We start from the raw sequence: 13148 nt of genomic DNA, 5'->3' as shown, positions 1-13148 counted from the left end.
CTGTAGATATGAAGTATCCTAGACAGGGTGGATTAAACACCGAAAATCTGCTTCTCACTGTTTCTGGGGGCTGGGAAGTCCCAGATCAAGGTACCAGCAGATCCACTGGATGGTGAGGGCACATTTTCTGGTATGGTTGTCTTCTTAAATCCTCCTTGGCAGAGAGCAGAAAAGAGACAGCCTATGTCCCCTTCTTCTTTTCTTTTTTTAAAATAAGATCATTAATCCCACAGGAGAGCCCTATTCTAATGACTTATTCTAACCCTAATTACCTCCTAAAGGCCTTGTTTCCAAATGCCATCACGCATTAGGAGTTAGGGTTTTAACATAAAAATTTGGGGGAATTCTTTGAGGGTTTCCCAGGTGGCACTAGTGGTAAAGAACCTGTCTGCCAATGCAAGAGACCCTGGGTCGTGAAGATCCCCTGGAGGAGGGCATGGCAACCCACTCCAGTATTCTTGCCTGGAGAATTCAATGGACAGAGGAGCCTAGTGGGCTATAGTCTGTAGGGTCGCAAAGAGTCAGATACGACTGAAGTGACTTAGCACACACACACAATCCTTATTTGAACCTCCATTTCATCCTGTTTTACTTTATTCCACTCTTTATTTGTGGACCAGTTTTTCTAATCATGCCGTGTGTTTCCTAGGATATTAGTAAATGTGGTAAAAAAGTAATTCCTGTATGGTCTTGTTACTTAGTGTTCCTGAGAAGCACTTGACTATAGACATAGAGCATCTTAATGTCTGCCTTATCCAAAAGTTTTCTCAACAGAACTAACAACCTACCCATTAAAGTTTTAAATCTGCTAAAATATCTGGACCAATTTAAAAAAAATATATTTACCAGAGAATCAGAAAACATCTGATTTCTATGGACAGAGATGAATAGGAAGCCTAAATATATACCTTACTTAAAATGAAAACAAAACAAACCAACAGCAACAGCAACAAAAACACATACCTATTGTGCAGTCAAATCTAAGTTTAACACAAACACACATTTCCTTGGAACCACCATAAATAATTTGCTGTCTAGCACCATCCTCCTTTGGATTTGAGTTCATTGTTTTATATGGTATTTTGTGGCAACTGCTAATTCTCATAAGCTGTCCAATAAAAGTGATGGATTGTCCAATTAACTCATCAGCAGCCATTTTTGAAGATGTTACCTATTGAAACTGATGGCAGTTTATGACCTCCATGTTGCATATATAGCTAATGACTCCTTGGGCAATAATTGTTAAGTTTCTTGTGCCTCATTCAGTCATTTTGTTTTACAAATTAGGATGCCACTGAGTTTACCAATTCATTTGGCTTCACAACTGTGGCTCTCTAAGGATTACTACAGGTCTGCTGTGGAATGTGTGGGTTATATAGACACTGAAGTAGATTACAGATGTGTCTGTCTTGCAGGTTTTCCATCGACCGGCACACTGACCTGGAGAGACAATTCAACATTAATGCTGATGATGGGAAGATAACACTTGCAACACCGCTGGACAGAGAATTAAGTGTGTGGCACAACATAACAATCATTGCTACCGAAATCAGTAAGTGCCTGGGTTTGTTCATTTCTTCCTTGTGTGCCTGTGTTCAATTTATGCCTAGGGATCATACGAAAAGTGGTCCTGTTTCTTTTAGATATTTTGGCATTAGAACTTTTGTTCCCAAGGAGACTTGGAATGCTTCATCTCAACATGAAATAACTTACCCTGTGGTAAATTACCAAACGGTTGCAATATATGTGGGAAGGAAACATTTTTACATGCAAGTATTCTTGCATCTTATATCCATTATTCAGCCATTAAAAACAATGTTTTGCATATTAAAATATGGGAAAGATTTAGTATAAAAGGGTAGGCAAAAGTAGAATTCAAGAATTCCATAATTTAAATGGACACTAACATTATTATTATGTACAATATAGAAACGATTGCTCACACGTTTAAGCTATGCATATACACATACACATATAAATGCAGAAATTATAAAAAGAAAATTTACAGTATCAATACATATCATTTTGGGGAGATGAGATTATGGTTTGTTTGTTTTTTAGAATTAATGTGTTTTACAACAGTAATCACAGACTATTTAAAATTACATCTTCAATATAAAATTTTTCCTAAATTACATGTGAAAATGCAAGCCTTATTTTTTTTCCAGAGGAGGTTCCAGGGTTGTTAAAATAACATATGTTAGTCTTTCTGCCCATTTTTAATGAGCACAGCTTCTCAGATCGCGCTTGCTGACACTCCCATGGAGTCTCTAAACAATAGCTCTTCGGTGAAATCTAGTGCTCTCCTGTCTATGAGAACCTGCACTTTGCCTCACCGGTTTTGTTTTTGTGTTTTAATCGTACAGATTAAATCCCCCTTGCAAAGGGGATATGATGTTCATTTTATTTCCAAGCAAAAGACATTCTGCATGTTATCTGAATATCCTCTTTCTATAAAGGAGATGAAGGACTTCACAGTTTATACAAGTTCAAGGGAGATGACAGTGCATTCTTGAGGGGACTGGGATAGAAGGAATCTGAATAAGGAAACAAAAGTTCACAATAAAAAAGATTCATGGGTACAAATATGTAAAGGATGTGAGCCCTAAACTCTGCTCTTTGCATTCTCTAAATCTGCTCTAGTTTCACAGTCAATGTCTCTGAGATTCATGATAAATATGTCTGCAAGAAGAGTAATCTAGACCTTCAGGAAAGGCATGGGTTTTCCTTGCTTTGAGATGTGGGGGTAGTGTCTTCCATGGAGTCTTATTCAAAACATAAGACACAACCACTGTGTGAAAAAGTGACCATTCGAGAGTGAAGAACGTATCTTTTGGCAGCCTCAAAGCAGGCCAAGAAACAGCTTGATATGGAATTTGAAAGAAGCGCTTTGGAAGCTTAGGTGCTTTTCCTTATTAGGAGTACCACTTTCTTCTCTAGTATGTTGCTCTGCTCATAGTTTATGCCTTGTAACATTAAGGGATAACGAAAACTGAGCATCTCATTTGGTAACTTTTATTTTTTAGCAATGTTAACCCCATCTAGATGTGAAATATTTATCATTTACAGTATTGAAGCCGTATGTCAGCTTAAGCCTCTGAGGAAAACTGTATCTATTTAGATTGGTTTGAGGCTATATAAAAATGCTCTAAAGCAGTGGTCCCCAACCTCTTTGGCACCAGGGGCTAGCTTCATGGAAGATATTTTCCATGGATCAGGGGTACAGGGGAATGGTTTGGGATAATTCAAGCTCATTACATTTATCATGCCCTTTATTTCTATTACGTCAGCTACGTACGTAAACTACTACATACGTCACCTGCTATGTCAGCTCCGCCTTAAATCATCAGGCATTAGATCTCGGATCCCCAGTCTAAATGACCATAGTTATTGTTAAAGTATGCAGGCAACAATTACCATCAAAATAATTTTCTCATATATTGAACATAATAACCTACTTGAATTTGCCTAAATCTCTGACTTCTTTTTTTATGAGTTGGCTGCCTTCACTTACATGTTCATCAAGAAGGCCCTGATCATAAGACTCCATGTACTCTATTCTGTACAGTAAAAGGAAATAAATATACAGAACAGGTGGTTAGGAAAGATTTCAGGGGCAATCCAGAAACAAACAACTCATTTGCAAGGAATCACAGACAAGTAAGGAAGACAGATCCAAATGCAGATGCTCCAGGGTAATGAGCTGTTAACTCTAGGGTGGCAAGGGTACCAAGCCCAATAGGGAAGACATTCATTCATTCACTCGGTAATTATTTATTGAGTCTTTGGTTCTTGCCAAGCACTCTTTTAGTGACTGGGGATATAGCAGTGATCGAAACAGGCAAAAAACATCTGGTCCTCTTGGAGTTTCCTTTCTAGAGGCACCTGTGTATGAACGGTGGGTTGAAATCTGCTGATATATCCATAAAGAATGACATAGAGGCGAGGAAGAAGGTGATGAGTACTGGGAATAAAAGCAGTTGATGGTGCGACCACAAACCTGCTTCAGTGGACATCTATTGATTAATTAAAAGTTATTGAAATATAGACCAGATAATTTTTCCTCTATGGCTCGAGAGAAACCACTTGACTATATCCCAGACTTAAGTTTACAGTTAGCTCCATAAAGAGACCGAACAGGAAATGGTTCTGTTCATATGGCCACCCAAAGCTTTTCTTTGAACCTTATAGAATTAAAAGTACACAACCCAAACTTACCTTATTCTGTTGACATCAGTGGGAGTTATCTCATCTTTTATTGCATCATTCTTTTGATCTTTTTCTTTTTTTTTTTTTTGGTCAGAGATTGAAAACTAAACATTTCTTTTTGAATTTTTGCATGTAACTGTCTTAAAACCAACAAGTGTGTACTTAGTCGCTCACTTGTGTCCAACTTTTGTGACCCCATAGATTGTAGTCTGCCAGACTCCTCTGTCCATGGGATTCTCTAGGCGAGAATACTTGGTTGCCATTTCCTTCTCCAGGGGGTCTTTCTGACCCAGGGATTGAACCCAGGTCTCTTTCATTGCAGTCAGACTCTTCACTGACAGAGCTACGAGGGAAACCAACAAGATTGGAAGTATAAAAGAGAACTGTTAATTTTAGCTATAAAATATAAGCTGACGTGGGCATAAATCTAGAAATTTTAAATGTAAAATTAAGTTACAGAATTCAAAATAATAAGATCACAGAGAACTTAAGAAAAATTGGAATTACTATGAAAATGGCTTAGAAACTTATTTTGACTTGGTTTTATTATTGAGCGCATCATGTAATGTTTATCTTCTGAAGCCGCAGATCATGTCCTGGAAAAAAATATTAAAGGGAGATTTATTGTATTTGGATGAGATGAATATTTAAAACCACCCAGGACAATAGAACCCCATAGGGGGAGCTTCTAATAAAGATAAAGAAATATTCATTCCAGGGAGAACAATTTAAAACTACTCTCAGAGCACCATCTCTTCAGACAAAAGATTTAAGCAAATGAAATTAAGCTAAAAAATGGATTTTAGGAAAGTCCATCTGTTATCTCTTAATGAGAATGGAGATGTCATCCTTTATCCTCTTGTGTCAGATTCACTTAACCAAGGCTGAGATGCTTCACTGTGTGTATTTCCCAAGTATTTCAGTGGTAATAGATCTAACTTGCCATCGTGATCAACAGGCACATCTCATTACATGAGCTGGCAGTTAGATGCCCAAGTACTAACAGGAGATTAGGCTTGTAATCTGCTACATCTGTGCTAAGTAGCTTCACTAGCAGCAGCCCCCTCTCCTGAAACTATCCTAAGGCTTGAAACTGCTGTGTATCATGGTGGTGACGGCTTAAAGTAAATTTAGCTAGTTAAACACTGAAAAAGTATTATGTAATCCCCATGATGCTTTTAATTCTCACGTCACTCTTTGAAAATAGGTACCATTATTGTATGCATTTTTCTGTCAAGGAAATTCAGACAGAAGGTTAAGTATCTTGCCCAGAGTTTCAAAGAGAGCAAAGGGTTCAGAGGTAGGTTTGCTACCAATGCTGTTTAATTGCAGATTACAAGTTCGTAGAAGCCTTCTTCAGGAGGAACCCTCTCCTATATCTTCTCTTCTTCCATTCTCTTGCTTAAATTGAGCTTCTGACACTGCTATATCATTACCTGAAGCAATCCAATGAAATTAGTTCTTCTCTACAAAGCAGGTTGGCGCAGGGAGAAGAGTGCAGTGGAGAAAAGAACAAGCCCGCATTTACTCAGAACCTCCTATTCTAACGCTTATAACCCTAGGGAGGAAAACCGCCTGGTGGACAAAGCCAGGCTTTGGAACTGTTCAGACTGGAATTCTATGCTCATTTTTGAGATTAGGAAACTGAGGAACAGAGACTAGAAAGCAGAAAACAGTGCCTTTAGGGAGACAACGTTTTTCAATGACATTCACAGAGAACTCGACATATCCAGCTGACCCCAGTCTCCTGGGTTAGTATTTAAACCAGAGTTATGGCATTTGCTGAGCACCTACGGAACCATTAATTTTACTGCAATTAATATATATTATAAACATTGTTTTAATGTTGTGAAGGAAGGCAGAGAGAGAGGAGATGTTCTTCTGTTTGTGTGTTTTGGTCTTTATTGGTGATCGGTGATATTTGAGCTAAGGTTTGTCAGAAGAGGCATGAGATTCATTTAGGTTGGGCAGAGAGGTATAGACGTACCTATGAGAGCAACGTAGTAACAAGCACAGCTGTCAGAGAAAGGAAACCAGGGCAGGGAGGGTACGGTAAGGGAAATACAGTCTCTGCAGGGGCATTTCAGAGGTATTGAATGCCAGTTTTAGAGTGTCCTTCTCAGAGAAAGTGGTGATGGGGGATGGAGAGTGGGGAAACCCACTGACATCATGTACCTGAGAGCAGGGAGCTGACATTTACAGAAAGCGGACTACTGTCGGTTACCTGAAAGTATTGTAAAGCAGGAAGCATATAATTGCCCATTAAATTAATCTCTTTGAGTTAGCGATAATGCATTGCTCTAGCCCACTACAGTGGGCTGCACACAATATTGCAAATGAAGCTTTTCACTAATGATGGTTAAATCTCCCAGGGAACACACTAGTTTGATAGCACTTAAGGAATGTTTCTCCCTGGCATAGGGCCCAGTTGCCACAATAATTTGCTTTGTCCAACCCGGGCTACTTAAGAAAAACATATCTTTATAGGGAGCTCATTGTTTAGAGAAATCTTAGGTCCTGGAGTTGGTAGAGTTGGCCTCATCTTGCCCATATAACCCTGGGCAAATTATTTCCCCTCTCTTGCTTCCAGTTTTCCCATCTATGAAATGGGAATCATAATTGTTCCTTTAAATTTAGGATGTAGAAGCCTGGCCAGCTACAGTCCATAAAGTCCCAAATAGTCAGACACCACTGAAGCGGCTTAGCACTCACACACACATGCACACACACAAGGATTGAATTAAAAGTGACAGTACTCTACCTCTTAGCTCAAAGTATATCTATAACCTTTAGAAATTGATAAATAAATTGCACATGTTCTTGTTAATACAGCCCTAACCTTAGGTTTTGAATAATAGTTTAATTTTAAATTATTTATTTGGCTTATATTGTCTTTCATCCCTTCTCCTGCCCACAACAAGAAAACTGGTAATCATGTCCTGTGAGTTACTGCTGGGTGCAGCTGTGTTTCTTCACTGCACAACCAGTGAGTTTGTTTCCTGACCTTCCTTTTGTCCCCGGTTCAGGCATGGTAGATTGATCTGTGCCTAAAGGAAGGCCCTCGAAATGAAGCAGGCATATTCTTGGAGAGCCTGCTTCAACTAATAAGGACATCAGATTTTATATCAGGATCTCGCTCAAAAGATGTAATCTCTCTGTGTATTGCCTGTGGCATAATCAAGGCTAGCGCTTCTTTAAGATCAGTATCCTTCCCTTGTATAGAATTGAGTGGAAGCAGGAACTTTCCTGATGGTCCAGGGGTTAAAAATCCACCTTCCAGTGCAGGGGCTGCAGGTTCGATCCTTAGTCAGGGAACAAAGATCCCATAAGCCTCAGGGCAACTAAGTATGTGCACTGCAGTGCCGGATCCCATGTGCCACAACTAAGACCCGATGCAGCCGGAAAAAAATGAATAAAAACAAGCAAGTATTGTAAGAAATAACAAATAATGAAAGAATTGAGTAGAAGCAGATGGAGAGAAGCCGCTGTCCAGTTAGGTAACTCACAGAAGGGGAAGAATGATTAAAGTCTGAGGTGGACAGTGAAGTTCAGGGCTGGAGTGGTTACGGGGCTCCTAAGTATCAGAAAAACTGTGGCAGCAGATGGCCGATGTGACTCTTGGGGAACAGAGGCACATGGCAAGTTCCTGTGACTATACCCTACCTCAGCAAGCATACACGTGCTGTAAGGTAGCAATCAATATTTTTAACAATAAAGGTTATAATGAAGGGAAGTGGAGAATCCATTATGGGGAAGTGAAGGGGAAGCTACGGGCTCCTGGGAAGGAGAGCAGCATCCAAAATAAGATTCCCTGACAGAAGAATGGGAGTGTCATTGTGTCATTCCGAGTTCGAGGAGAAGCAGGCCCAAATGAGTATCACTCTGTGTGCAACTCACACCAGTTTTAACCACTATCGTGCCCGTTTTGTGCACAGCTACTCCACTTACTTGAATATCCACTTGATGTCTCCTTTCGTTCCTCTTTGTTCCTCTTTGAATGCATCCATTCTGCCGAACTCCTCCCACCACCTCTCCATCTCTTTCCTCTCTGCCCCTCTCTTTGTTCTAGTCTATTTAGAAAAAGCCTGTAGATGGAGGCTGGAGATACAGATTTTAACTAGGAACTCCTTTAAGACATCACTATGACTAACAGCTCCTTAGTCCTAACCTAGAAAAACACAGAACGTAAGAGGCTTTTACCCCTGTGTCTTGCCCTGGTCTCTCTTATAAACCACCCTCCTCAAATCCTTGACAGTAGCTCTTATTGTAGACGACTGTAGATAATTACCGGAGGTACACAGCAAACAGTAATTCAAGCTTTTCAGGTACAAGTTGTAGCAAGCTGACCAGTCACAGCAAACGGTAATCTCCAGGTTTGAGGGTATTGGATAGAGGGGGGCAGGTTGGGGAGATCCTAGATATGTGAGCACATTATAAAAACTGGAGAATAGTAGGATGATTTATCCTCAGTGACTCAGTGGTAAAAGAATCCACCTGCCAATGCAGGAGATACGAGTTCCACCCCTGGGTCGGGAAGATCCCCTGGAGAAGGAAATAGCAACCCACTCCAGTAGTCTTGCCTGGGAAATCCCATGGACAGAGGAGCCTGGTGGGCCACAATCCATGGGGTCACAGTAGAGTCAGATACAACTTAGTGACTAAACAACAACAGTGGTTTCTCCGGAAATAAAGGACGCACGTGGACTTGGGAAGAAAACGCAGATATCAGTCAGAGTTCAGTGAGCAAGTTTATAAATCAGGTTGCTTAGATGAAATCATTATTTTTCCATTCATCCACACTCAGTTGATAAGTTACTGAACTTCTCTCTGTGGCTTAGATTCCCTATTTCTAAAATGCGGGATATACTGAAACACGTTTAGAGGTATGTGATAAGAAGTGACTATGCTTACATACTAATATCTTTCCTAACACAGAGTAAAGTCTTGGTGACAATGCTTATGTTAATATTATTATAACAGTAGTTATAAAGCAAACATTAATTTTATCATTTCATATAATTAAAGAGGATAGTCCTAAAAGTTTAGCTTTCTTGTCATCAGATAAAACCACCCAGCTTTATTTTGAGAATATACAAACTGAGTTTTTGAGGCAGTATCATCTTAAGATGATTTGGGAGGTAGAATTTTCTACAAACATGTGTCCAAAAGGAGGAGCTTTTTTCCTCAGTCCTGGCCAGTTTGGCAGCCTTAAAAGCCTCCTTCTTACCCAAACCAAGGTTGTATCTGTCACCTCTTTCTCAGAAAGCAGTAATGGTTACTAGGTAAAAACAAATTATGAAGGCAGATTTTTCACAGCCAAAAATATGCTTTAGATGTGATTTGAATACACCACATAATCTCTTTAAGCTTCAGTTGATATATTTGCAGTATGTTATGACAAAATGAGATAATACAGGTAAAATGCATAAAACAGAGCCTGGCATATGGAAAGGACTTAACATTTCTTCTTTCCCCTCTCTAGTGCCCCTCTCCCCTCATCCTCATCCTCCTCTCTGACCTTCTCCAGACTGAACCTGGTGCCCACTAGTAGTTTAAACATAGACTATTAGTCCTTTGTCTAAATTTATCATTCAGATCTCCCTTTTCCCCCAGCCGCTTGGGCTCATGCATGAAAATGAAAGTGAAAGTGTTAGTTGCTCAGCGTGTCCGACTCTTTGCGACTCCATGGAGGAGCTAGTACTTGCTAGGTCTCAATTTGCTGCAGATCCTATGGGTCAGAGCAGGTCACGTTACCAAGAGCAGGTTTACAGAGTGGAGAAATAAATGTCGCCTCTTGATGGGGAGGTGGCATTTCCAAATATTGTGGGCATTCATTTTTAAAAAAGTAACTTCAGACGGGAATACTAAATCTTAGTGATGCACGACCAAAAATGATACAGCTCTGTAGGCAACACGCAGGTACTTCCCTTCTAGGCTCCTCTTCTCATCATAGTACATGTACATCCCAGATGTTCTCCTCCAACCCCTTACTTGTTTGAGAAAAAGGACTGGACACAATATTTCTAACAGCTGTGACCTCATTAGCTATGGATTCTTTAGAATTTCAGCTTAAGTAACAATTGGTATTATTTATTATAAATCTGCTAGCACATTTATAATACTACGACAATTTCTCCTACATGACCACTAGTGAAAGCTTTAAATACTATTATTAATATTTCTTGATATCCAAGCCAGGTTAAGTTCCTTTGCTGTCAGATCTCAAAGATCCATGTGTTTTGCCTTTAAGTGACTGGTTGAGGCCTAAAATACCCATTTATTTGCCTGAGGTTTTGAAAGTACATTTTTTTTGGCCACACCTTGTGGCTTACAGGATCTTAGTTCTCTGACTAAGGGGATCAAACCCAGACCCATAGCAGTCAAAGTGCTGAGTCCTAACCACTAGGCTTCCAAGGAATTCCCTGAAAATACATTGATAAAGTTCTTGTTCTCATGAGACATTATTGCTTTGTTATTGACCACTGTTTTATCCTGGGAGCCTAGCACTGTGGGGTCTCCCAGTGAATGTTTGCTGAATTAATACCACAAGATATTAGCCTGATGACTTCCGACTCTAAACAGACATTATTGATTCATTGGTGGAGAGGATATCTGCTTTAATATACCCCACTCAGCTCTCTGTTAAAAGTCGAGCTGACAAGCACATTGGCACAATGGCTTTCTGAAGCTTTTAGTCATTCTTTCCTGAGTGACTGAAGCTGAGGCATGAAGGACAGGAGTGACTGTGCTCTCCTTGTGTGAAAATTGTGGGGCATTGACTGTGCTCAAGGGGAAGCTCTCCCATAGAATATTAAGCCCTCTGCAGAGTCAGGGACAGAAACCATGAGAAAGGTGCTGGCAGAGAGGAGCCCCAGGTTCCCTCTCTCTGCCCACAAGGAACCAGCCCTCTGATCTAAGATCCTTTACTTCTCTTCCTTCTGAGAGCCTGAGGCAAGCCCTGAGTTATGCCAGCCCACACTTCATTACCCAACAAGCCCATTTATCGTTTAATCTGATCTGTATTGAACAAGCAGAAGCAGGTTACAAAGCAGCAAAGCCTAAAGAATGAAAATGCAGCACGTTTTCTGATTATAGGACTCCCTAATCCAATGCTTAAAAGCCAGGGCCAAAAATAGACACCAATTCCATCTTGAATTTACCCCTATTCACCTAGCATTTCAGTGTCAGGTCAGGTGGCCACTGGATGGTAGAATTTTGAACTAGGATAACTTGCTTCTGTCTAATTTGAGGTGACGGGGCATTGGTTACTCTAAAGCCTCAGTTTGTTATTGTTGATCATAAGTCATGATTGATTCCTTGCACCCCCATAGACTGCAGCACACCAGGCTTCTCTGTCCATCACCAACTCCCGGAGCTTGCTCAAACTCATGTCCATTGACTCAGTGATGCTATCCACTGTCGCATCCTCTGTCATCCCCTTCTCCTCCTGCCTTCAATCTTTCCCAGCCTCAGAGTTTTTTCAAATGAGTTGTCTCTTCACATTCTGGGGGGCTCCGGTCCATGGAGCCACAAAGACTTGGACAAGACTGAGTGACTAAATCCTCACTTATGATACTAATATTTTCTTGCTCCTGAAGTGACTATAGGGCAAGAGTCCATCCCACATGTTTCCCAAGGTCAAGAGTTATGCTCTTTGTCACAAAGAAGCAATGAGCTAGAATGTAAAGAAACTGTCTCTAAGGCAAGCACTGAAACTCTATCATTTACTTAGAAAGCATGTAATTTTCAGTAGGGTGGGATTTTTCCATTGGATGGGAGAGACAGTCTTCTCTACAAAGATCCATTGTGGAAGGTATATTTTTGTCAGGGCCATAAGATAACAGTAGGTTTTTGTCAAAGATGTATTTTAAAATTAACATACATCTTGATCAAGTCTTCTGAAGATCAGAGAACTCCAGAGAGAAAAGAATATAGGGTTGGAAAGTTAAGTAGAGCAAATTATGATATCTTTCAGATGCCAGGTACAAGAAATGATCTTATTCTCTATGTCAGAGGGTTCCATCAAATACATAGAAATATTAAAATAAGGGAAATGTAGCATTCAGAATATTAGCATCCCAGATTTAGCAGCAGACTAAGCTATGGGTGAAACAGAGAGTCTGGAGAATGAGAAAGGGAAGACTCTGGCTGTGATGGTGGCTCAAAATCACCCAGAGAGCTTGTTAAAACATAGATTCCCGGGCCAAAGAATTTGTATTTCTAACAAGTTCCCATGCGAGGCTGAGGCTGCTGTTCCAGGGACCACACTTTGAAAACCATTGCTACAGTCCCTGCAGTACTAATTCAGAAAAAACTAAAGCTACATTAGAAATGAAGTTTCAATGAATGGAAATTGGCATCTGGTTAAAGCTAATGGGAAACAGGGTACAGTAAATACTGCTGGAAATTGCAAACCTTTGTGATGAACTGTATACTAGGCAGCATTCCAGCTCTTCCAGTGCCCTTTATCCATTAAATCGTCATAACGGGTCCACAAGTTGGTACCATCTCTCATCTAATAAAGCCAAGATACACACTTGAAGCTCCCCATATTTGGGTGGCTAAATTTGGATTTGATATTAGGTTTATCTGATGCTTCAGCCAAATCTCTGACTACTGAACCTCAGTCTTCTTCTACTGACAGCAAGTTGCTACTGAGACGTATCAAGATTCATGGTAAGACAGAAAAGATGGCCCATCTTTTCAAAGTTTGAGTTCACAGCCTTCCTTTGACTATGTCTGAATAAAATAGGTTAGAACATAATGGGGTATCACTGAGAGGCTCTTTTCTCTGCTGAAAGAGGAGGTCCAGTTGGGGAGCATACATTTAAAAGTTGTACCTGTAAACTATCTGTTCCAGGGGAATTTGGATTTTTAGGAACTTCTAGTTTCCTAAATTTAAAACAAACTAAAGAGACTCCTTATATTGAAGTCTGAAG

General features: G+C 40.1%; 1 protein-coding gene across 1 annotated transcript in view; it reads left to right on the top strand.

The window, feature by feature from the left end:
- Positions 1–13148, top strand: part of CDH8 (cadherin 8) — a 397524-nt gene that overhangs the window by 269672 nt on the left and 114704 nt on the right. The window contains exon 8 of the mRNA XM_069548935.1: positions 1416–1552. Within this exon, the coding sequence (XP_069405036.1) occupies positions 1416–1552 (137 nt within the window). The remainder of the gene's footprint in view (positions 1–1415; positions 1553–13148) is intronic.

Source organism: Ovis canadensis, chromosome 14 (genome assembly GCF_042477335.2).
Source record: "Ovis canadensis isolate MfBH-ARS-UI-01 breed Bighorn chromosome 14, ARS-UI_OviCan_v2, whole genome shotgun sequence".
In the NCBI taxonomy this organism is placed as follows: domain Eukaryota; kingdom Metazoa; phylum Chordata; class Mammalia; order Artiodactyla; family Bovidae; genus Ovis; species Ovis canadensis.
The sequence above is the reverse complement of the archived record's forward strand: the minus strand, read 5'-3'. Positions and strand labels throughout refer to the sequence as shown.